The sequence below is a fragment of the Xenia sp. Carnegie-2017 genome, unplaced genomic scaffold (genome assembly GCF_021976095.1).
Source record: "Xenia sp. Carnegie-2017 unplaced genomic scaffold, XeniaSp_v1 HiC_scaffold_22, whole genome shotgun sequence".
NCBI lineage: Eukaryota > Metazoa > Cnidaria > Anthozoa > Malacalcyonacea > Xeniidae > Xenia > Xenia sp. Carnegie-2017.
In genome coordinates this window covers 2523937-2550328 of record NW_025813485.1, presented here as the reverse complement: position 1 = coordinate 2550328, position 26392 = coordinate 2523937, and the positions used below count along the sequence as shown (strand labels likewise).

At 32.9% G+C, this 26392-nt stretch overlaps 4 protein-coding genes and 1 long non-coding RNA gene across 9 annotated transcripts; 2 read left to right on the top strand and 3 right to left on the bottom strand.

Annotated features, from left to right (window-relative positions):
• Window positions 1-1423: 1423 nt before the first annotated feature.
• On the bottom strand, window positions 1424-7769 carry LOC124446905 (guanylate cyclase soluble subunit alpha-2-like). The gene is made up of 5 exons (XM_046997789.1): window positions 7747-7769; window positions 7300-7418; window positions 2606-3783; window positions 2170-2468; window positions 1424-1982 (listed from the first exon to the last, which is right to left on the bottom strand). Exons 1-5 carry the CDS (start codon window positions 7767-7769, stop codon window positions 1808-1810), a joined length of 1794 nt encoding a protein of 597 aa, XP_046853745.1. The 3' UTR covers window positions 1424-1807.
• Window positions 7770-8440: 671 nt separating this feature from the next.
• LOC124445791 (guanylate cyclase soluble subunit beta-1-like) lies at window positions 8441-15529 on the bottom strand. Of its 5 annotated transcripts, XM_046996565.1 has the most exons (10): window positions 15495-15529; window positions 14230-14286; window positions 13949-14120; window positions 12827-12874; window positions 12647-12720; window positions 12440-12543; window positions 10048-11282; window positions 9588-9734; window positions 9251-9405; window positions 8441-9157 (listed from the first exon to the last, which is right to left on the bottom strand). In XM_046996565.1, exons 4-10 carry the CDS (start codon window positions 12827-12829, stop codon window positions 8869-8871), a joined length of 2007 nt encoding a protein of 668 aa, XP_046852521.1. In that variant the 5' UTR covers window positions 12830-12874; window positions 13949-14120; window positions 14230-14286; window positions 15495-15529; the 3' UTR covers window positions 8441-8868. The 5 variants fall into 5 exon arrangements, with proteins under 5 accessions (XP_046852521.1, XP_046852520.1, XP_046852519.1 ...); XM_046996564.1 differs by lacking the exon at window positions 15495-15529 and having other exon boundaries at window positions 12827-12885; window positions 14230-14370; XM_046996563.1 differs by lacking the exon at window positions 15495-15529 and having other exon boundaries at window positions 14230-14370.
• Window positions 15004-17373, top strand: LOC124445803. Its single transcript, XM_046996578.1, has 6 exons — window positions 15004-15100; window positions 15178-15280; window positions 15413-15545; window positions 16334-16508; window positions 16829-16909; window positions 17133-17373. Exons 1-6 carry the CDS (start codon window positions 15034-15036, stop codon window positions 17207-17209), a joined length of 636 nt encoding a protein of 211 aa, XP_046852534.1. The 5' UTR covers window positions 15004-15033; the 3' UTR covers window positions 17210-17373.
• Window positions 17374-18582: 1209 nt separating this feature from the next.
• Window positions 18583-22240, bottom strand: LOC124445798 (zinc metalloproteinase nas-13-like). Its single transcript, XM_046996574.1, has 10 exons — window positions 22040-22240; window positions 21201-21359; window positions 20925-21125; window positions 20723-20857; window positions 20559-20650; window positions 20337-20420; window positions 19938-20192; window positions 19567-19752; window positions 19220-19354; window positions 18583-18866 (listed from the first exon to the last, which is right to left on the bottom strand). Exons 4-10 carry the CDS (start codon window positions 20743-20745, stop codon window positions 18751-18753), a joined length of 891 nt encoding a protein of 296 aa, XP_046852530.1. The 5' UTR covers window positions 20746-20857; window positions 20925-21125; window positions 21201-21359; window positions 22040-22240; the 3' UTR covers window positions 18583-18750.
• Window positions 22241-24695: 2455 nt separating this feature from the next.
• On the top strand, window positions 24696-25126 carry LOC124445807. Its single transcript, XR_006948257.1, has 2 exons — window positions 24696-24807; window positions 24931-25126. It is a non-coding gene; the product is annotated as an uncharacterized LOC124445807 (long non-coding RNA).
• The last annotated feature ends 1266 nt before the right edge of the window (window positions 25127-26392 follow it).

Here is a 26392-nt window from a genome sequence, read left to right as displayed (position 1 = left end):
TGTTATATACTATATGCCAAAAGCTATATGAAAAAATTTAAATATCATATTTTCTACATGAAATTATGTAATAATGAATGAATTGTAGTATTTTTGTGCAATTATGACCAAATGTTAAATTTATATTTTTTTCGTGATAGTGTATAAAATATGTGAGTTATATTCTTATATTGAAAATTATCGTTTTTTGCATGAAAATATGTAAAATATGTGAATTATAGTCTTTTAGTGAAAATTTAGAAAAATGTTAATTATATACTTTTGGCATGAAAATATGTAAAAATGCATGAATTGTAGTCCATTGGTGAAAATATAAAAAATGAGAAAATTATGTTTTTTCTTGAAATTGTCTAAAAATGCGTGAATTATAGTCTTTTATAACATGTGAAAAAAGTGTGTATATTATATTTTTCAATGGAAAACATTTCTTGCAATTTACTTGCATATACATACATTATATAATGGAAAGGATATAACTCAAACTATACTACATACATTCTTGCATATTCCTCTAAATAATAAATACATTTATCAGGAAACTATGCTACATTTGCAACAAAATGCTACATTTATCAAAAATATTACACTTAAGTTCTCTTAAGTAAGATGGCTTTGCAATAAGCAAAAACTTTTTCTAAATACTTTAACGTTCTCTGACATTAAAATTTTTGACAATGCGAGTATTTTTTGCCAGTCAGAGCCTGTTTTGTGTTTGTTCTCAAAAAAAATTTTTGAGAACAATTTGCTTATTTCAAGTATTTTATGCAGTAGAGAAATTTTTCCAACAAAAGTATACTTTTTTGATCTGTCGTGCATATGTACAGCATATAAAACAACTTGTTATAGTAAAGTTTGAAAATAATCCAATGGAGTTAAAACATAATGACCATCTCTCCAGATTTCCAAAATTCAGATAGGCCATTCTATAATTTCACATCATTATCGTTGGTCAGTTTTCTGAATTTTTAAAATTTTTAAAGTGTTTCTTTTGCAGCGACAAATAAGCTTGCAGAAAAGTTGTAAAACAAGGAATTGCGTGAGAACGAGAGCTTTTTCAAAATGATAACTTTTAGAAATGACGACTAAAGTGAAATGACGTATTTTATGCGATGACAATTTTTTGGGTTTATGATTCTTACGAACTTATATAAACGACTCTTGCAGTGACGACTCTTTAAAAGGAGGACTTTATCTCTTCAACAATCGATTTTAAACTGTGTTAATTTTAGCTACTCAGACACATTTTACAACTATTTATATTTGCTTATATTAAGAACGTGTTGATTCTTACTAATACACTATCATTTTTTACTGCCAATATTATGACATAGATATCCATTTTTTCACTACCAACATTATGACACAGAGATCCAATTTTTCACTACCAAAATTATGACATAGAGATCCAAATAAAACGACGTCATGAATTTATGAATTGATCTATTTTTCCATGAAATGAGCATATATGTGTGTTATTTAATACTATATAACATCTCTGTGTTTAATTATGGCCAATAAATTATGTTTTTTCCCACTAAATATTATGTTGTATTATCTAATGACGCTAATTTCTACTACTCAAACACCATACTCACTGGGTTTAAAGCTTTGTCAATTAACACCACAATGTATTCAACATGTTCTATAGAAGCCACCATTATTTACACTGATAGCTTTGACCAATATAATTAACGATAAGTCATATCATATTGCCGATACCTTGTAGGTTAATAATCTTCATAATGGGGTTTAAAAATATAGTTATTTCTCCTTATCTATGTTAACTATCTTTTCTTTGTGGACGCTATCAAATTTCTGTTGTTTCTTCAACTTTTATCGTGACCATCAGTTTTCTTTTGCATTTAGTGGTAGATTTCTTTAAAAGAAAATAGCAGGTTTCGTCATCTTTTTTCGGATAAGCTTCTGGTAGCGCGTTTTGTTCACGAGTTTCAAATAAAAACTCTTGGCATGTCTTCAAATGTCTTTAAAAGAAAAAATGAAATCATATGCTTGTAACTTAAACTATTTTCAAGAAACCTTTAATTTACAACAAAAATATTGATTCGTCATATTTTAGGAGGTATCACGTCATTTCTTACAGAATAAATTTATTGCTTCAAACGTAAAAGCACAACAGATGAGATCATTGATTGGAAAATAATTACATACTTATGTGTTTCAGGGCTGATGTTTATTTTCCCCTCTTCACTTCTTGACTCCATTTTATTGGCTAATGTGACGTTGTTACCAAACAAACAGTATCTGGGCATTTTTAAACCAACAACTCCTGCGACAACTGAACCAGTGTGAATACCAATACGCATGCGTAGAGGCACCTTTTCAGGAGAGAGTACTCCAGCAGCTGAATCCATCATTGATAATGCCATTAATGCTATTCTATAAGGATGGTCCTTCATACTGGTGTCCAATCCTCCAGCTACAACATATGCATCACCAATAGTTTCAACCTGGGAAATAAAAAATATCATTAAGCACTAAAACACGGATCATGAATTCTTGTTATGAAATTTATTTGTGCCTAGTCATTCTATGAATTTGCTTTGGTTTAATAACGTTACTAAAACGTAAGTATAATATGGGTTACCTTGTACAGTTCAAGTTCGGTGCATTTTGTGTCAAAGTTTGTGTAGAGTTCACTCAACATATTAACAACGTCCATTGGAGCACACTTTCCACAAATTGCAGTAAAACCGACAAGGTCACTGAACAACATTGTCACACTTTCTATAGTTTGTGCATTAACTGGCTTTTTATGAATTAACTGTTTTGCTATCTCTTTTGGAAATATTGCCTCCAACAAGTCCTCTGTTTTCTTTTTCTCGTGTTCAAGTTCAGCAGACGTTTCTTGCACTTTTGCTTTAAGAGATTGGAGTCGTTTCTTTAGTCCACCCTGCGCTTTTGATTGCTCACTAACCAAAATAAGATCCCTAGTTGCATCATGAATTGGAATATCACTAATATATAATCCTTGTCGTCTTAAGTCATCAAGGTTTTCAACGACAGGTGATCCAATATAAAGAATGCAATCCGACTCTGGCATATAAATCATTTGCCCAGTGAGATTTATTGCACGCTTAATTTCTTCTGAAATAAAGCTATTCAAATGAAGAAGAAATGATAAATTGCAATGTGTTTTAATAGAACGAAAACTCCATTCTATCTCTGGCCTAATTAACGTGAAGTAGTCGTTCAAATATCTGTTACTATTCAAAAATGTCCCAGTTAAGAACCGCACGAGAGCACTTCCCATTTGAATAATCTCAAAGTTTTTATCAAAAATAATATGAAATGGTATTGCTTTACAGAATCTTCTCATTCCAAGAGAAAGATCTTTGGCGTTTTTTGATAGATTTCGTTTGTTCATTGTGTTTCCTGTCAAAGACAAGTCCAAACTTTCTATCTTGAATGACACACATCTGGTTATTGGATCAAATTCCTTCAATACGGTGACAACTACAGTGGCATTACATATTACTTTGGCACATTGTCGCAAAGCTCCACAAACAAATTTATCCAAGTTTCTTCGTACGGAGTGGTAATGAACTATTAATGTTCGGCTATCTTTTGCTTCACATGTGAATGACGGTGCCTTCATACCATCAAATTTCTTCGCATCTTTAAATACTTGATGCATATGATCCAAGTTATTCAGGAAGCTGTACAGTGAATCTCCAAGCGAAGTCAACATTTTATGATGATCTTTGAAACAAACATTAACAAACATTACTCCGAACGCATCCAAAAGATCATCCACTGACGTTTCTAAAAAACATTGTATTGTAATGTAAGGAATAACAGCAAATTTTGGTGGTATGAGTAGTACGCCTGAGTCTTCTGAGTTTTATAGAGTAAAGATTAAGTGGTTTATCATTTCACAAGATGGAAAGCGCAAGTTGATCTAGTACAAATAAAGAAACCGTAACTGACGATTTTGAGCATGAAAATCTTTTAAAAAAATTATCATCCTTTTGAGAATGTAAAGATAACTAAGAAAACAAACATTGATAATTTGATTGCCATTATGAATATAAGTTTAGCTAATAGCTTATGTGTAAGAAATAGCGTAATCAAAATGCATGTTCGTTTACAAAGAAGAGAAGTGGAAGGCTAACATTTGAATTTTGTTCGATAAGGTCGTTATTGTTTATAGTTGCTGGATAAGCGTTGTGCTAATTTTTTTTGCAACACATCATAATGATCGTTTGTTTACAAGGCAAAATTGGTGATTTCAAATGATATTGATATACAATTATTGTAGCATATAGCTGCTATGACACAAATCTTAATTGCGACGATAATTAACGGTCTTGTTTGATGTTTGAAGTATATTTTCATTATTATGTATTGTTCAGCAAAAATATTGTAATCATCGTATGAGCTACTCTTCTAAAAAGCAGTTTTATTTTAAGAGGGACGTTTAACTTGATCAGTTTAAATAAGAGAGACCTCTCGGTCTGTGTTTACTTTGATGTTTGTAAAAGAGAGTTATAGCGTTCTCAAATTTCTTGTCGTAAACCATTAAAAAACTTTTACATAAGTTAAGGAAATATAACTTTAATTCTTTACTCAGACGATCATGTGTGCAATATACGCTGTAGCAAAAAAGAGAAACCTGTAGAAACTAAACTCTTCACATAATTTCAATACCCCTTCGCTATGGTAAGCTCATGGTGCGTAATATATTACATGCATTTATTTTTAGCTATATATCTTACAAACGCGTTCAATATGCTCTTGAGGGAAATATTGGTTCTACAAATGTTTTCCGAGATTCTCAACATTGCACGCGACTCGAGGGAAAACAAAACTCGTTATTTTCTGAGAGAGCGTATATATTGAAATTTTGTTGGCATAAGAGAGAACACAGCTTTTCTGGTCGACTTTCGAGTGTTCTGTAAACCGTTATTTTCTATTACTAGTTAAAATTTCGTCGCTTAGTACGCTCGAAAAAATTTTTTGTTTTTGGCTCCATAGTTGTTTTATTTGTTGTGTATTAAAATGAGCGATCAAATTTTCACTTGTTTCCTTGGCGGGTTAAATAGCATTTATTTAAGTCATGTGACTACGAATGAACGAATCACATTTAACAAACACAGCAACAAAAGCTTTTAATCTCTGTTCCAGCCTCCAAGGAATCTACAATAATGTATTAAAATGTACCAGTTGGATTAACATAATGATCTTGAATTGAAATTCTAACAATTGTCTAATTTCTACAGTTTCCCTTTTTATATACACACTGTATGCAAACTATACCTTTGAAGTATATATATATATAATGAAATAAAATCGACAAGTTTTTGCTGTCGCTACTCGGAGTTTCACGCCATAGGGCGATCTTCAGGCAACTATATATATATATATAACCGTACGTCCTGTGTCCCAAGTGCGGGAGTCACCATTTTAATATGGTGATAGCCAGGAGGGCACATTGTATATACACTTTGTATATATATATATATATATATAGGAAGTTTTGTTTATTTGAGTCTCCGTAAGTACAGTGCTCGATGCTTAAGAGCAGAGCGTAATATTGATGAGAAATTTTATATATATATATATATATATATATATATATATATATATATATGATACGATATGAACTATATATATATATATATAGATACGTGAACTATAAATAAGTCTTTGGCAACACACGAGTGATTGCTTTTACAACAGCAAAGTCATGCAAACACCTTGACTTATGCCGATTGTTTCGTTCATTAATTTTGTAATTATCTCCCACTCGTTGTCACATTCATGATTTTTTATGAATTTCTTGTATACACCTGGCCGCAACTATGTTTTATATATTCCAGGTTTTCAACATGAATATTTTCCCACTGTTCTTTATATATTGATGGTTGTCATGTCCGCCATGTTGGTATATGAACAAAACAATATCATTAGGTTTTAATTGTTATAGCCGAAAGAAATGAAGAGTGCCTACTCCTTATTCACTATTCCCTTGAGCAATACGTGAAAAAAACAATACGATAGCAGTTTCTTTAAATTTCACGTACTTTAGCTGCTATGATTATTGCAAAATACTTGCATAATACTTAGTTGCATAACGTAAGAAATGAGACTTTAAACAGCACATTTTGTGTGTCAGTTTGTGTTGACTGTTGTTATTTGACTGGAGTGCTAACTTTTTCATGCATTCCTATTTGTATTTAATAATGATAAATAGTTTACTAAATTTTCAATGATAGACCGTGGATGACCGAAGACATTAACTGTAGCAGATCCTATCATCTTTATTTCTTGAGCTTCCAACTGATAACGAGCCTTATACTTGGTTTCATTTGGTCGTTACTCATAAACGTGCTGCAACAGTTTTGGAAATGTCCTAGAGACATCGCTATACTTGCAACACGTTCAAGACCATATAGAACAGGCTTTAATTACACGATTGATATAACTATACTTAACCAAAAATAAGCTGGGCCATGGATCAGGGGCACGAGGCATCATGCATTCAATAAAACAGAAAACTTATGCATAATCGTAACATACGAAAATTGATTAGTGCTTTCTATGACTATATTTTTACCTAATTTTTATGCATAACTCTGAATGGCAGCTGGAGGAAAAGCTATGTGCAGGGTTATAGTGTACATACATCGCACGAATTTTATGGAAATATATTTAGGCTTGGAATTAGAAACGGTTTTACAGCGATACAGAATTATGACCTTGACATCGATTCATTACAATATGTACTACATCGCTAATTGCTTTTGTAATTACAAAATTATTTTCATCTTACAACTGTTTTTTCTTCTTATATACTGTACCATCAAGGATATCGTTTTTAGTAAAGTACTGTTTATGTAACAAGTATTATGTGTGGTAGTGTACAGTTCCGTTTACATCAAATTTATTTGAATGTTTGTAAATACATGCTTATATATGCATTCATTGCTTTTAATATCATACAAACACTGTATGCAATGAGATAAATCTTCTAGTAGTTTATGTCCCCTTATACCCGGAAGAAAAATTTACCGCGAAACATCTCTTTTAAAGATTGCAGCGTTGTTGAGTGTTTCTACAGTGCTCTATATACTGTTCAATGGTTTTGTTTTACACCTTTCGTGTCATAAAGAAAAGAATTTTAAAAATGGTGATCCACACCGAATTTAATGAGATGCATATACAGTTGTCGAGAAAAATATGCTGTTAATTGCCATACGCCTAATGTTTGAAAAGGTTTTGTAGATGACTAAAAAACATTTGAACAATGGCCTGTATTCTGGTAAAATCTTATCATACCTAATATCGTCGATGCTGTTTGGACGATTTTCCAAATCATTTCATCATCATATACTTTGCCCTCGTTATCTGCGTTGCAAATTGTGTCTGTGTGATCACTTGGAATTCCTCCCTCTTTCCTGTAGAGATATAGTTGTTATGTAGAGATATAGTTGTTATGTAAAATGATGAAATAATTTAGCAACAAATAATTAAAATATGGAAGACAATATGCAAACTTGTCTGTTTATGGATTATTGTTGTGAAGTAATACATGTGCAATGAATATTTGAACGGCTTTACTCTGTTGTACCTTATTTCATTCCATTTTTCATCACCGTATGTCTTCACAATGAGTTTATAAAGTATCTTGTGAATGTAAGCAAGCTAAATAACGAGATGAAAAAACGATTTCAAATATACAACTACATACGCGGCCCGATATGAAGCTAACAATACTGTCTTTACTTTTCATCCAGTCTTCTTACCATGTTGCTTATGCTATTTTTACAAAAATCTTGCTCTGTCTATCTGTCAAAGTTCACGCTGTTAATGAGTCAACGATGTATTTCATGAAATGAAATTTATGTACAACTACAGCCGCTCATCACAACATTTTCCCACTATAAAATTAAAGCATATTAACCGTGTATATAATGAGTGCAAATTCAATTGGATGGACAAGGCAAACGAGTTTCAAGCAAAGTCATTCCCACTTCCGGGCGTTGTCAATATTTGTAAATTTTTATAACCTAAAACTAATCCTGCATGTAAAATTATTCTACAAAAAGAGTGCGATACTGCAATCGCCTAATCGCCTCATTGTAATATCCAAAATGTTTATCTACGTTAAAGTAGAATTTTTGTTTTAGAACACCTGCAAGTATTGATACATTTCACAAGAAATCCCATAAGTAATTGAATGTCTTATTGTGATTTAAGCCAGGATCTATGCCCACAAGATTACCAAAGGCCGAAATTAGTATAGCATCATCAATAACAGAAGCTCTTAAACTCAACTAAAATTTGCTTTTCTTTGGCAAAGTTTGAGGGCATCTCATTAAAACAAAGATTAAATATTTGCTTATGAAAACCATTTTGTGTTGCTACTGATTTATGAAGACAAAATAAATAAGACTGCAATATGAATGAGCCATTGTCATTAAAATTTCAGGCAATATATTTGTCATTCATTCATTTATAACTAGACAATACATCGTACTTTGATGATAATATAATCTTCAGTTTTTCATCCAATCTTTAATCGCTGGCTCCAATGCTCTTCCACTGGCTGACGTTTATTAATTTTAATGAAAAATAAGCAATGCTATTCAGCACTCAGCATTAAAAAGTTATTGTTGCTTCTGAGCAATTAAAAATACTATAAGTCTTACTGTTAAAATAAAAATGATGTATAATAAGGAAATATATTACATCCTTGCTATAGCTATAGATAGAATCTTAGCTTTGGAAATACGAGAAGTATTATATAATTTGTCGTTCTTTTACCAAAATTTTTGTAATTTACACATTTTAAACATTATTTATTATTGTTTTTGAGGATATCCAGCCCATATTAAAAGTCTAGAATCATTCAAAGTCGTTCACGCTTGCACACATCTGAATTATTTTCTTCGCTCGTGGTCTGGGTGGAGTTGCTGAAGGACTAGTATTTGGTGATTGCTTAAGAGGTGTACCACTGCACGGTGAGGAAACAGGAGAGAGAAACAATCCACCGTAACTATGTGGAGGTATCGAAGACATAAAGTCCAAAATGGATGGTTTTCGAGGTGATGCTGGACTTCGTGTAACAAAAAAACATGTCACAGGGTTTGGGTTAGGATTAGGCTCGAATTTATAATCTGACTCTTTTAGGTATCTGAGAAGAAAAATATCGTTTCTAATGACGTGATTGCACTTACTAGAAACACTGACTAGTATATAAATTATCAAATTCAATGGAAGTACATACTTTCTGGTTACAATGCTGACATTTATGTGTCCTGGTTCACTTCCAGACTCTGCTTTGTTTGCAATTCCAACAGTATTTCCAAATAAACAATATCTTGGCATCTTTTTGCCAACAACGCCCGCCATTACGGGACCTGAATGTATCCCGATTCGTATCTTAAGGGAGAAGCTTTTAAAATAATCATAAAATGTAACATGGTTCTACATTTAATTTTTGTAGACTTCAAGCGTATTCTGGTAAAAAGTTGGTATTTATATGAGGCAGCGAGAAGACTTTGATTGATGAACGATGAAGACTGAATTGTTTATGCACAATAAGATTTCTTTACTGTTCATACCTTCAGGGGCATCTTATCTGCCGGTGATAAGACTTTGATAGACGCCTCCATCATGCCAAATGCCATGTTCAACACTCTCTCAGCATGATCTAAACAAGGTGTAGGTAGACCTCCAACAACCATGTATGCATCTCCAATAGTTTCAACCTGAAATGATTGTGTTTGTTTTAGTTTAAACGTGTGGCTTTAATATCTAAATACTTTCTCATTCTGTACTATGAATCATATACCATACAGAAGTCATGATAATTTCAAACTACAAATAAGAAGTTCCAAAAACTTTCATCTTTTAATGCGTAGATTTATTAAAACTTTATTTTATTACTGGCGAATCTTTTATTAAATGTAATTTATGAAAAGTGATACATACGGGAAATGTCACATCTTCTTTAAAGCAATATATTAAACATAAAATTCATTATAAATGCGGCACTCAACGTACGAGACCTGTGTTATTTACCTTATAAACTTCATTTACTCCACTCAGCATGTCAAAATACGTGTATAACTTATTGAGCATGCGCACAATATCCATAGGAACCACTTTATCGTTGGAACAAAGTGCAGTGAAGCCAACAATATCACTAAAAAGTATTGTGACCAACTTATAATTTTCAGCTTCGACAGTTTGATTAACTCGAAGTTTTTCAGCGACATTTGCTGGTAATATAGAATGAAGTAAGTCATCCGTTTTTTTCTTATCATCAATAAGGCAGGCTTCCATTTTCTTTAAGTTGTTAGTCGTTTCTTCCAGTTGCTCTACAAGTTCTCTTTCAGCAGTTCGTGTATGAGTCATAAAGATAAGATCACGAGTGGCATCGTGTAGAGGGAGATCACTAAGATACAAACCTTTCGTTCTTAGTGAAACAAGATCACTTACCCTCGGGGAGCATAAGAAAAGTAAAGTATTAGACTCGGGTATATGAACCATTTGTCCTTTAAGACGAATTTTTGGATTACATGCTCCACCGGGAATAGTACCATCCTTAGTTTCAACCACAAAAACTGTATTAATGTGAGCTAAGATTAGTGCAAAGTCAATGTTCAATTTTGGTCTTTGTAATTTGAAAACATCGTAAAGTTTGATCTTGCCAGGAGTTGCATATGCTTCGTTCAACACTCTCAATATGGCCACACCAGCTTGCACGATAGTAAGGTTTTGGTCAAATAGAACATGAAATGGGAACGCTTTACAGAATGAGCTAACATTCATAGGATTACTATTTATATCATTTCTCATACAATTTGCATTCACATCAATTGCATTGTCAATATTTGTGCTGTTTAAATGAACTAGAGAAGAAGCTAAATTTGCTTTTTTGTCTTCATAAATGGCAAAAATTGTATGATCATTATCCATTTCTCCCTTACTTGACAGTATCTTTACAGTTACCGTTATGTGAAGAACTTCGATGCAAATAGTCTTTACCAGACCAACGACAATCGATTCAAGTCCTGAACGTTTAGAATAGTAGTGCAAAAATAATGTGCCATCATTTGACTTGGTGCAACGGAACGATGGCGCTTCCATTCCAGGATAAATGTTCGCCAAATGATCGTGAAGAGCGTCCAGATTGCAAAGAAAATCGTAAAGATTTCTACCAAGAACTCGAAGAATTCGATCGTAACCTGATTGAACGGTGAAATGAAAAAAATGTGCTCCAAAGCTTTCCAACGCAGTATTTACATCCAAACCTTAAAATAAATGTTTGTTATTGACTTTGGTGTACATTGAACAAAACGTTTGGTAGCTAGATAAGAAAGATCCAGAGTTCTGTGTGTAAGAAGTTATCAGCTTGTTTTTTTACAAATATTTTTAACCACGCCTAGTTTACTCGGTACAACGCACAACAGTGTATAATTATAGCAATCCATTATATCTTGTGATTAAAGAAAGCTGATGTTTACTGTTTTATTCAAATATATCAAATTATTTCATAAAAAACTCTATCATAAAAAACAGCTTTAGAATTTAATTCTTCATTTCGTTTATAGTATGTATTTATTTATAACTCTGTTGCAAAATGTGATGTTTGTACGTAAAATGTGTTTGTCTGATGTCAAAAATGGAATAGGGGATGTAAAACGTATCGTATATGAGAATAAAATGCTGAATCACAAAAACAAGGGAAGTAAATTTCTCTTACTGTAAACATGAACGCGTCATAAAGACGTAAGAATGACTTAAAATGGGAATTATTTAATCACATGCACTTGGCATGGGAAGTTTAAAAGTTGTTGAGGAAGACTTGAGGAAGACAATGGTGGGAAAGAGGAAACTTTGTCCCATATAACATATATTCAATATATATACATGCAGTCAAACGTTGTTTCGATACGCATTTGATTCACGCAATCGTTGGCTGAGTTGTACCTTTTAGGCAAACAGAAAATATCTAAGTTGGAAGATTAAAACAATTTGTTCATATTAAATCAAGTGTTAACGAACCAGCGTTTGTCGTCAAAAGACGCGATATCGTAATGTAACTAATGTTGACAAAATACATCAAAAATAAAATACAGTCCCATTGTGTCCTCAATCGCGTTCCAGCATCCCGTACAACAGAACACTTATATAGGTTGTGCGACAAACTAAGCAAATAATAAATTGGCTGTTCCTATGAGCAGTTCAAAAATGGCGTAAAGACCTCTGGCGTACTGCACACATTAAAAAATAAAAATAGGCTGAACGTTGATTTGACAGTAACGTACTATATTAGCACAGTGATTTCATACATCATATATATAACTAAGCAAGAATGAGACGGAAACCTTGAAGTAGAAGACTATCATATTGTCCGTTGACCTGACGCCGAATATGTGGTTGTAAACAAATATACAAATGTCCATACCTAACACGTCACATGCTGTTCCCACCAGCTTGAAAGTTTCAGCATCTGTATAAATTTTGTGAATGAGATATGAGCCACCTTCTAATTTAATTTCGGCCTGTTTTCTAAAATTAAATGAGAAAAACTTGATCAATTAATTTATTAAGATCACGTTAAATTACAATTGACTATATTAATTTGAGATATGATAAAGTTTTATAAACTTACAAAATTTCCATCCATTTTTCTTCTCCAAAACCACTGATCACCATATCAGCCAAACAGCAGTGAATGAAACCATACTGTTAGAAAGCAGCCCGTATGAGTTTTGTTACTATATATTTACTGGCATTACACATAAAAGAACTCTTTACTTTTTATTAATTCATGTAAAATGGATCAACTTACCATAACTAACGAGGATATATATCAGTGGGTACACATAACGCTGGTAACCTGAAACAATACTGCTAACTTTAACAGATAATCAAAGAACAAACTTTCAACATTACTTCATCCGTTGTTTTTCAAATTTGACTTGTGCTATTTGTACAAGTTATAACTGACCAAGAATACACCGTCCTGTAATTGTAACGTGCGTGGATCGTTTCAAATACTTTATTTCCAACAGCATTTATTATTTTATTTTATATTTAAGTGGAGTAAACGTTGAAAAAGAGTTTAGAATTTAGATAGTTTTAAAATCAAATGTACATCAGCTGATCAGCAGGGGACGTACTGCAATCTCTGAAAGACAATGAAGAAGCACAAGGAAACCAATTACTCAAAGTTACTACAAATCGGCTAATGTTTTTACGTGTTCATCTAACGAAAGACGATTCTTTGATGTTTCAGGCTTTACTGAATCCATGGTCTCATTCGATGCTCAATTGGGACAACTCACAGATAGAAACATGAAAATATGATGAAATTTTATAAAATAGGTGAGTAAGGCGTACGTTTTATTAAATGTTGTCAGACAAATAATAAAATAGCTTATCTGGGGGAAATTTCTGCATCGCAAATGATATTTTCTGAATTGCGTAAAAATTAATTGCTGGTTAAAGTTGCATGTATCAGGCTCCACCTCCGGTGACGCATGTATCAGGCTCCGGTATAGCGATGTCCGGTGACGCATGTATCAGGCTCCGGTATAGCGATGTCCATTGGATAATGAGCGCGTTCAAAAATGATTGTCTTTGCTTCAAATTGTAAAATTTTGATATTGTTGAATACTGCATTCAATTGACTTTTAAGCCGATCAAAGCCGAATAGTGAAAAGCACTATAAGCAACGCCATGTTTTCAAAATAAGTCTGATATTTCTCATAATGAAAGACATTTTTAACATGAAAATTTGGACTGCAGTTTCAAGTTTGGATGTTTTTTCATAAAGTTGTAAACTATAAGTATTACTAACGGATATTTTATCGGTCACAAAATGGAATGGAGATAACGTTGATGCTGTCCAGTGTGTAAATACCTTTTAATACAAATAAATGCAGAGATAGCAACATGTCGGAATATGTACCTTTAAACTTTCACTAAGCTCCTGTGATGAAATTTCAAGTAAATAATTTTGTAACAGTGATCGGGTGAAGCTTTACTGTGATATGATTCTTGTCTTCTTATACTGGTAATTGTCCAGACAATTAGCACGAGGAAGATTGATTTGGTTCATACAGCGTTTAGCACAACAGATGCTGATTTTTTAATTGTAAATAACGAGAGAAAATCAGTTGTACATTATAAAACAATTCATACAATGATTGCAATAATCATCCGTCTGTTAAAAAGGAATAATTCACTTACTTTTTTACCATTGAAATACGTCGTATCAAGAAGCATAAGAACGCAATAAAGCAAATCCTAAAAAATCAGATATTAAATACATCAAGCCCTTTGTCTTAACGACTTTCACGCATTTGTCCACCAGATTGAGTTGGCGCAAGATAATGGATGTTTGGGTGTTCATTTGAGACTTATGTTGACAGCCAGCATCACATCACTTTAATATAAATTGCGAAATTCGACACAGGCATTGACATGCATATAATACGTCTATATAACTATTTTGAAATTCTTGTATGGCTCATGGATGTGATGGAAAAACGACAAATGTTTTTTTATCAAGCCCAACTCCTGGAATATTCTGGGTCTCCGTCTTCAAAAAATGGTTTGGAATGGTAAAGTTGGTCAAGTATTGGCTCATTATAAAGTCACTCAAACATTTGAAAATGGCTTTAATTCTATTAATTGCAAGCAAATTGATTTTGTTGAAATACGTTGCAAATTAAACTTTAGATATTGTTGATAGAAAAACGGGGGGTTCTGGGTAGGCCAATTTATTACGGAATATCGGATGAGTCATTAAAAGTAGGCTTCTTGTAAATTTCATTTTTATATTAAAACCCAGATTAGTATTTATAATAAAGAGTAAATCCATCTGTAAATTTTATCAGACGAGCAGCTTTGTTGTGCTTGTGTAAGAAAATCCGATTTTATGTCTTTGTCTGACATATTTTGTGAATGTCAGACAGAGCTCTTTATAAAGTCGTAAAAAGAAGTTTGTTGGCAAAATTCACATATATTTTAACTACTTCAAACTGAATCATAATGTCAAAAATGACAGACGAATTTTCCCGCTTTATTCGATCAGATCATGAAGGGTGGAAAATTGCAGGTACATATGCTTAAAATATCGATTTCTGTGAAGCCTTGAGCAGTTTCTGAACATGTAGGAATATCTTTTCTTTATAGTCAGGAATGCTCGTCTTATTGAAGATGGACTAGGCTCGGTCATCGGAAAGGTCATTTCAAAGCCTCATTCAAAGGACATTTCAAGTTCATTAACAATGACAAAGTAAGAAAATTTATCATTGAATTCGAGTTGAAAAAATGACATGTAACAAAAGAAATTTAAATCAATGCAGAGTTATAAATAAATTGATTTGCTTCAAATTTTTCATGTACTTCACTACGTCTTCATATGTAGGGAGAAGAATAACGAACTGCGTTTCCCAATGAGAGAAAATAGAACGGAAAAAGACAAATTAATAACAAAAAAGCTGTTTTACCGAAATAATCCTCATCCAAGGATCAAATTTCCTTTTCCTTCAGGAGACAGGGTGAGAAACAGGCTTTTTATGTTTAACGCGAAGAGTTTTGATGACAATGTTTTATGAACAACTTGCCCTTCACATAAAAAACGTCGCTGATTTGATGCAAGGAGGGCGGGGGGAGGGGGGAGGTGACGTGATGCTAAAACGAGAACAATGCAAATTTACATATATATGCTTGTAATTTTCGTAAGTATAGTATCACTATATTACCTAAGTATAATTACATTATCAACATGAAGCACATTCTGCTGAGTCATTAGTCGCCATAGCTGTCTATCTTGCTCACACGTTTAGAGAAAATTTATAATATTGTCGAACTTAAACATTCCTAACGCCGAAATTAAACATTCAAAGGAAAAAATTGGTTTGTGAGAAATCACAGTCAAAATGAAGTAATAAAAAGTCAAAAACTTCTTTAAACTGCTGCCATTTAACATTTACTGTGAAGGTCATGTATGCTATACAGTCAAAGCGATGGTTTCCAAGGTAACCATTGTATACATATAATAACAAGACCGTACGTTATATATACTATACTAACTATACATTTTTACAAGCAAACGGATTTGAAAGGTAGGTTGTAACAACGTTTTTGTGATTTCAAATGAAACTTTTAATGTCAGCACAATCTGCCCTGTAACAATTTGACATCTAATAGCTAGTTAGACTGTTTATAAACAGTGTAGTCTTATTTAACACTAAAAAATCATATGAATACCGACTCTGTAAATGTTAACATTTAATGCAGTGTTATTTGTTTTTGCACACGCCTTCAATATCTTGTTGTGCCATAGCTTAAGACTTACAAGGTATGGAGTGCTGATTTGGGAATGGAACCACCACCGTTTATTCGCGAAAATATTCCACCTCGGCCGAAACTTAGACAATCAACTGGGGCTCTTAATGAAGGATATAAAACTGTTTATCAGCTGGAGATATCAGAAATACCTGCTAAAATGAGATATGGAGGCAAGTCTAACAATAAAGTGTTTAAAACTGTACCTTCGTGTATGTTCATAAAAACCCATATGAACTAAAATATTTACGTGGATTTAGTTTTTTATTGAACATGAAAATTATGAAGTTAACTTGGCGTTAAAAATACCCCCTTTCAACATCACATGAAACCATGAAACCAGTATAAACATACTTTACGCATACCTAACTCATGCTGTACTCATATTTTACCCTTTGCAATCACCTGATTTCTTCTTCCAGTATTTGTCTACAATGGCTACATGACTTGATCCACGTTAGAAATACGATTACATTTCTATTCATCTTTACAGTGGATGCAATCAACTATCAATCTCCTGAACTGATAAAACACTCACCATTTGCATCAAAATATTCCTGGGCTACAGGAGGATGTGAGTATTTTTCATTCGTTGGCGTTTCCGTAAGAATAGAAAGTACTGTCATTGGACAGAGCCTCACATTGTAGCACTTTATCTGCCTTTATCACACTTTCTTATATTTCTTTGCCTGTCTTGTGAAAAACGATGATACAGTATTTGCTGCAATCGATTTCAATACTTTAAGTATGCGTAAATGACTTGGTTTGATATAATTTTTGTTTTTCTTTCATTTCAGTTGTACGGGACACATTCCCATCTTTTAGACATCATAATGTTCCTCCTGTGTCAAGTCGTCTCAATGACGCTAAATGAAAGTGTGATGTTAAACATGTTTGTTTATGACATTTCTTTTTATTTCATTCCGCACTATATATCTGTTGATGCTGTTTATAAATTTTACCGTACTTTTTGTGGCTAGCGGTTGTGCGTGCACGACTAACCACCATGCTGTATTAAAAGAGTCCGTCAGTCTGTCATTCTGTCTGTTATTTCTGTCTGTCGTAATCCTCGGTGATAGTCAGATGTACTAACGAGGACGAAGAATGCCTTTTTTCGTCGCTTTCTTCGGAAAATATTCCAGACAGCTAACCACTGACTGGTTTGCTCGCGGTTTTGTTTTCAAATTCTCGTTTGTCATTTCATTTGTTCCCTCGATTGATTCCACAAAGAATCTTCCGCGAGGCAAAGCTAAGTTTTGCGTGTTAAAGAGCAATTTTAAAAAGCAAATTTATCATTTAAGTAATTAGCTTGCTATATAATTTGGTCATTGGCTCATATGTGCTTTGTGATCGAAATTTTACTACATTTAAATTTGTACCGCGTAAGGTCAAAGAAATTTAATCAACGCGCTTGGTACATATGGTTCTTTGTGCATTGAATACGATGAAATATTTTTAATGTGTGAATTGTCTGTTCACGTTTGAACATCATAAGAAAGTATTTTGCGATCACTTGTAACGTGGGAAAAATCAAACACTATTTGCACTGAGTTGTCGGAAATATTGCGAAACAAATCTCGTATATATAAAATAATACGAGTCAAAAGATGTGTTGATTTATCGTTCAGCGAACAACATATGCAAGTCCGAGATAACTGTTTTATAACAGAAATTAATGACGATATGTTTTTAAGGCAAAAAATAATTTCAATATAAATTGTAATGTATTTTATCGCCATAAAATTTGTGAGAAATCGTAAGGACTCCACTTTTTACAATCAAAACACAGTCACGCGACATACAATTTAATTAAGGGCGTTAGGTAAATGCATTAACAGTTTGACAAATACTGCGTCCTTTCATTAAACAGTGAGCACAAAACAAATTTTTGAATTTTAAGCAAGTTTTGTGTAAAAAATATATAGTATTATTTCAACTACAGTTTTATAAATCTATTTCATTGTATAGCCAGTTAGTAGGCTCCCCGCATGTACGCAATGCGTACCTATTTTTATTAATTTCCTTGATGGATAATGATCCCGAGATATATGGGAACTGTAGGGGACAATTATGATAGAGGAGTGTGTTTTGTAGTGCATGCTGGAATTCAATATTTCATGATTCATTCTTGTAATGAAGTGATTGGTTTGAGCCCGGGACTGAGTATCGTTGTACTAAGAAAACAAAAACGTTTTTAGAACCATTGCTGCAGGCTTGGTTATATAGTTCGTAGTCTTAAAACTTTAATTATGATATAAATCCAAGTGGATTGGCTGCGTTTATTTTACACAATGTCGATGGCCTTGGCTAGCTCATCCTCAACATTACATAAATACATTATACAAATAAAATAACTTTGTAATTACATAGTATTATTGTAATTACACTAGCTACAAAGAGTAAAGTACCATAAACCTAGCATATGTTACATGATTTCTTGCAATTTTGCATCATGTATCGACGATACTGGCTATACGAACAATAATTTAGATTTTTCCAACTTGCGCAGTTCCTGTTGTTATCTTTACATGCTGTAAAAAAACAATAACAAAAGTTATAGGGTGCAAAAATGTCTTTAGCAAGTATAATGACTTGAATTACGTTTTGTTTGAATTAAGAATTTTAAAATACTTCCCTAATAAGTACTGCTTCGACAAAATACAAAAGGTGCAATTTGAATTTGAAATTGATTTAAAACCAAAATATCAATTGTATTATGACATTTCTGCTGTATGTTTACCAAGCAGGTTTCTTAAAACAACTTAAACCCAATTGTCAACTAGCAAAACATAAACTCATCGATAACTTTGTTTTTACTATTGTAGAGTTTTATTAAGTAATTGAAGGAAAGTTCAAATTGATTCAGACTAAATTATCACAATACCTGATTTAGTGGGTTTTGGTGTAGGATTACATGTTTTACAGCAATTTTTCTTCATATAAACTTGGAACGTATGATTACAATAACCTTGTCTTTTCCAGTGATTGCAATTATTTGAAGACTGTATATCGAAGCAAACTAAACAAATAAACGGAATTGATACAACAGAAACAATTCAAACAAAACGTGCAAATTCGAAACTTTTCAAAATATATTTAAATATTTTTTGCAGTTCTTGCATAGAATTTTATTGCTGAGCTTTGTTGGGCAGTCGACATCAAAACTGATTTGAAACAAAGATTGTCTATACAGCCTCCAATTGGAAATTAGACTAAATCATCAAAATATACCTGTAGCTTTTGTCGTTGCTTTTGTTGTTGCTTTTGTAGGTTTTGTTGTCGGTTTTGGCGTGTTCACAAGAGTGCCACATGTTTTACAGCAATTTTCCTTCATGTATGCTGCGTACTTTTTACTCCTGCAATAACCTTGGTTCTTCCAGTAGTTACAATTACTTGGAGTCTCTTTATCAACGCAACCTAACGAATTTAGAAAACTCATAAAATACAAGCTATATACACAAAAAGTACAATCGCCAACACATTTTGTAATATATTTATATCAGTTTATCGTTTTCAAACAAAATCATTCTAACAGGTTGTTTGGAAATTAGTATAAGTACATCATCAGTTACTATGTATAAAGATTAAATTTTATGAAATACCTGATGTAGTCGTTGGTACCGGTTTTTTTGTGGTGCCAACATTGCATCCATAAAGCAACCGAAGTTGTTTTTTATCAAGTGGACTCAGTCCTGCTCGCTGCCCAAAACGTTCGCCAGCTTTACGACTGATAATTGTAGCTCTACGATTTTTGCTGAATGCATAAGCTCCATAATGCATTATGCTGGCATAGTCGTAAGGAACATTGAAACTGTTGATACGATTAGTTGAATGTTTGTTAAAATTAAATTCCATGCCTATAAAAAGGATGTTTTTTTTCCCGTTATCTTTCCTTTGCCAAATTTAAATAAAAATATTTTGTATGGTCAAGTTTGTAATAAAAATAGTTACAGTTTGATGGCTATCTGCAACAAGATAAAACCACCGAAATAATCATTTACCTGATAAAATGTTATTCCAAGCTATTTGGACGTAGCTATCTCTGTCTGGGCGAGATTGTTCATGCCAGAGACCCATAGCATGACCTAAACATGTTGTAAAACAGTGCATGAAAGGAAATGATCAATTGTCACACACTTAACCATTGTTTATAAAAAGAGAACAGTAAAAAACAAAAATATGGCTGCCAGTATTTTGTAAACAGTGGGTTTACGCTGTCCTACCTATTTCGTGGACAATTATTCCATGCTGTTCGCAACCTCTACCAATAGATATTTTTTGCCTTCGTCCTACACGGCCAACTTGTGAGTAACAACTATAGCATAAATAAACTCAATTAAATCAGCTTCGAGCATGATTGTTTTATTCTATCTGAGATGATACATACCCAGTTCCACGAAAAAAGTACATGTAGTCTACTGGTTTATTTCGCAAGTTGTTACGTCTCGCCAAGTTCCCAAACAGCCATATAACGTCTGTTGCCACTCAGCAATTGCTTTTTTTATATGGCTAGTATATCCACCTATTTTAATGATGTAAATTTCTAATTAGCAAATGCAACAGTTTTTCAATACAAGCATTCAACTTACGCAAACTGTTATCAATTGCATATGAAGGATTTCTCTTCCACAGTCGTACACCATTTGTTCTTATAACTGCCCGTTTGCCACGTGCTACAGAATTTGCTTGAGACGAGTTTTCCCGCGTTAGATTTGAAACTTCTTCTTTTTCCAGATTTATGTCGCCTTGATAAAGGAAGACGCCATCACTACTGCGTGCTAGGCCACTTCCTACATTGTATAAAAACAAATGATGCAATGAATTTTCTCTTTCATTTTTTTTTGTTGTCAAGGAATACAATTTACCTCGTGCCATCATATTAACTCGCATAATTTCGTCGAAGATGGAATAATCTCTGTTACCACTGGAGCGTCCAACTTGATTGTTCATTGCATTGAATAATTTTGACCAATTGACTTCATCATCGTCCACAATAATGCTTTGTTGCGAAGGTACAGGATTTCCTAATTGTAGGCGTTAACTTAAATTTTTGTTTTTGATTAAGGGTTGAGGGATCAAATCTTGCATGAAACTCAATAATAAGTTTACTCGGAGTCAGAGTCTTTTTTAACATATACATAGAGTCAAAGACACATGTCAACTCATCCGTTTCTCTAACGCATGCAGTCCCTTCTCTAGTGCAAGTTCCCGACTCAGGATCTCTTTGCAGATAAACTCTAGTAATTTTATGGCTTCATAAAACACTTTGTGAGTCATAATGCAGACTTTTTTCGTTAAAGGTTTCATATATCTAAAAAACTAATTAAATGACGTAGCCTAATACCAACAAGCCAAGTAGTCATTGCACATCCGTCAAAGATGCCGTGCATGTAGTGGTTTTGTTTTAAAATCTAAGGAATCTTGCGCTTGGTATTGCATTCGCGCTATTTTCATATTATTTGCCGCTGTACCACTAACTGCATAATGCAGACTAATTGACATTTCTGCCAAATGTTAGAGCACAAACAATCAAGATGTTTCAAAACAATGTACATATATGTATATATATATGTTTAAAGATTGGTAATCCAGGCATTATATTGTTTAAAAATAAAAGTTTCTCCGGATTTTCAATGATTTTAAATATACACACATATATATATATACACACATTGTTATACACTTTGTATATTTATATACTTACCAGTGCAAGAGCAAATGGTGTAAGCTACCAAACCTAAAATAAGCTGGACAAACATCTTTCTTTTCTTTCCCAAGCACCGAAAATTTCAACTCAAGTAGTGTTTAATTCTGGTCATATATATACTCATAATTACACTCCAACTGAGCAAATGCACCATGACATTGCGTCCCATTTGTGCGTAGTAGGAAGAATTAATGTGAAAGGTGTGAATACGGTGATGATACTTCACAGTGATACTCTACCTATCGAAACACGTTTCACACCAAATATGGAATAGAATTGAGTCTTGATTGAATCAGATTGATTTTTCTAGAAGAAGGTCATCACATTTGCACGTGGATGTACAAAAATTGAAATGTCGTTATTTACTTTTCGAGATTTGACGAATCTCAAGCAAGTATTTTCATACTTTTGACGAAAGCAACATTATGTAGGTGCTGCCAAAATAATTCGTTCAATATTGTTATTTTGTAGGCTGTAGCGGCAGGTAGTCGTTGCTAATTACGCAAATGATTACATGTTTTTTGTCGATGGTTTAGTGAAAAATCTAACACGGATAAACGGACGAACGAAAAAGACTGCGCATTTTTATTTTTAGTGATTTAATGGGTTTTATTTAACTCCATCAGGTGTTAAAATAAGAGAGTTATTTTAACTCCAGTATAGGACTAAATCAACTTGTCGCAGAGTGAAAAGAAAGATTTTGCTAAAATAACTCGCAAATATGACTCAATATATAGAAGTTAAAACTAACAGGCGTTAAGTTCGTAAAAAGAAACGGATTGTCCTGAATCTGTATTCTTCACTCTACTTTTGCAATAACTCTAAATCCCTAAAAGTATAAAAGTATAAAGATGGACGAGTTTTCTTTATAAAGGTTTATCGGCATTCAGTGCAAAAAGTGCGCTTTTGGCCTATAAAGCATGACAATTTTTTCAGCAAATTTATCATTATCATTAAATCAAAAACAAAGACTTTCTGTGCACACGTTACTAATCGTATCATACTATCCGTCTCGCCGTGTCTACCTATCCGTCTTTCTGTACCCATCTATTGTGTTCATATATGGGTTAAGATTTCCGTTTAATTAGTCTTTGACGGCATTGGCGTTGACACCTAGCGTCTCAAATTGCAGACTATGGGCAGATGGGATTCCCAAACTAGGCGTTTCTATGTCAGAATCATGTCATAGTGACTGAACTCAAAGACAAGGTGTAACAGTGCTGCCCTGCTAGACAGAATTCAATCTCTTATCACAGACTTCAAGGGTGATTGTAGTTCTGTCGTTAAATTTACCATGCTCTGACTTTCCAGTTCAAAGCAACATTACATTTATAGCCGTATATCAATTAAGTACTGCATAAATAAAATGTTGCTGTTATTAGTCAATATTCCTTGTAAAAAATAATTTGCTATTCAGTGTACTGCAGTTGAACACGAAACAGCACAATAACATGTGACTCAATATTTTTCATGATGTTCCCATTTTTTTAACTAATAATAACGTTAAAAATACAGCAGTTGATTGATGTTTAAAATTAAAATTGATCTTTGCATAAATAAGTGAGTTACTCTTAGAAGCTGTGATTATTATGAGCTTTAAATAACAGTGTTCAAACTTCAGAGAAAGTGCAAGGTAAATAATGTTTATCAATGTATTTTATTCTTGTGTAGTTGCATTAAACCAAAATCAGTCAAATTGGTAACATATTAACTGGTAAAATTATAACAAATGCTTTGCTTTTGTACAAACTAATTTGTACAAATGAAAAAGTCACATGATTACTTTTGAAATGATTGTACAACATGGATCAAGGTACATCAAATAAAGAGCTAAAGATTGAAGTTCAGAATTGGACTACAAACTATACACAGATTTTTTTATATTGTTATTGAATGCCTTATCAAAATTTAGTTGAAATGCTATTTTATGTAATATGATATAAGAAAATTATTATGGTACGCGCAATTATTGTCATATGTTTAACTCATCCTCAAATATATTCAGATCTTATTTGATATGAATCTCTAACGTTTCTAACTTACGATTAAATAAGTCCATATTTTTGTACGACTCTCTCAACTTATGTCAAAACTGCCTTTTACAGATATACAAAGAATAATAGTCATTTTCTATTAGCTACGTACGTTGTTAGTCGTGAAAAAACTAGGAAGATGATTACTGGTAGTAGGTAACAATAAGACATCAAAAGAATCAAAATTTTGTTTAAAGCACTGCCTAGCTCAATTCCGTGCTCGATTATCAGCTGCAAATTTCGGTGTCCTCTCTGCTGATTGACTAACGTCATCAATGTAAACGATGACTGGCAATATGTTTTTAAAAAAAAAAAAAAGGCAAGGGCGCAGGAAAAACATTTGATTTCCAGGGGGGTATAAATTTCTGTAAGGCACTTGCATGGTGCAAAGGGCATCTACTGTTGACACGTGGTATATTTTTCACAAAAAAAATGCCTGACATGGGCAATGACTTATAGAAACCAGTATTACAGTTCTGTCGTAAAAAAGACGTTATTTTTTCAACTTTTTTTTGCCATTGCCTAATTGCAAATCGAATCTCCAATTTGTTTGTGCATATTCGAGCAAAAGGTTGTTGTTTTGCTTTTTCGTGATGGTGATTATAACATTAAATAACATTTGAATGTTGAGAAATGGTATCTTACAGCAATAGTTAATGGGAGCAACAAGTATACATGCAAGAAATAAAGAAAGGATCCTTTTAGGTGAATCCTTTTCATGTTCAATAGTAGGTAAGCCTAGTCTCCATCATCGTAAAGACACCGTGCCTTTTCTTTGTCATGATATAACTTTAGAATTTCTTTAACGTGTGATTGTCATCATAATAAACAGAGCTCTTTCCAATTATTTTTTAGGTAACGTTGATGGTCACTGCTATTTTTCTAAAATTCCTTTACCTCGATCAGATCATCTGACGTTCCAATCTAAAGTACTTTCATAATATCAAGAAACAATTCCTTTGTGTCACTATAGGCATAACTCTAAACTTAGCATGTCGTTTACTTGGCATTCCTTTATTCATCATTAAATAAAACTTGATTCACTGCTTCACATTCCACATTAATGATGTTTGTGCCCACAATAATCGTTCGTATTTGTTTTTGGGAACAAATTGTTGGCTTCTTCACTGCAACGCACACAAACATTTCCGTTTAATCATCATTACTTCATTTTAATGGTTATAAGTAACATTGATTTGACCCTCTGTAAATTGATAGGTGTTGGTTTTTTGTTTATGTTCTTACACCCTCTCATCCACTGCGTTGCCTGTCCTTATTTTAAACGTCTGAATAGACGTACAATGAGTGACAGTGCGGGGGGGGGGCGGTTTAGTTTCTTAATATAAAATACTTCCGCATCGACGCATAGTAGCTAAAACTTTAATTTTTATTCTAATTGCGGCCGAACGTGCAGAAAAACAGTAATAAAAATAATAACATTGTTGTCGATATTAATAAAATTTATTCGCACCTTTATGTCGACAAACAAATAATGCAAGATAAAGCACGAGAAAACAAACAAGAACAATTACAACAAAATGAATGAAACAAAGTGTATAACGACAAAAGAAATGAGAATAAGAAAAAATTAGGAAAAAGAAGGAAAAGAAATGAAGAAGAAAAGAAGGAAGGAAAGGAAGAAGAAAGAAATGAAAGAAATGAGGAAGAATTGAAAGAATGAAAGAAATGAATGGAATGAAATGAAAGAAATGGAAGAAATGAAGGAAGAAATGAAGAAAATGAAGAATGGAATGGAAATGAAGGTGGAAGAATGAAGAATGAGGAATGGAAAAAGAAATGAAGAGAAGGAAGGAAAAAAAAAGAAATGAAGAACAGAAGGAAGTGGAAAAGAAATGAAGTGGAAAGGAAGAATGAAGGAAAAAAAGAAATGGAAGAACAGAAGGAAATGAAGGAATGGAAGAAATAAAGAAATGGAATGGAATAAATGGAATGGAATGGATGGAAGAAATGGAAGCAAGGAATATGAACAATACAAAAAAATTCAAAATAAAACTCGAAAAAAATTAAAATAAAATCTCCATGGACACATTGACAAACTTGTTACATGCATGATATTATGGAACGTCAATGACACAAATTCGTATAGACCAACTTTATAAATATTGACTGAATGTATGTATAGCATTATAAAGGCCTGTAGCGCGGGCTCATGTCTGACCTGTGCACTAATTAGTATTCAATGGTACAGAAATCTATCTGGTCAAACTAAACTAAATAACTAAACACAAAATACGAGCCTGAATGAACGAAACAAAGACATCTGACAGTTAACATAAAATCAAACAGGACTCATATA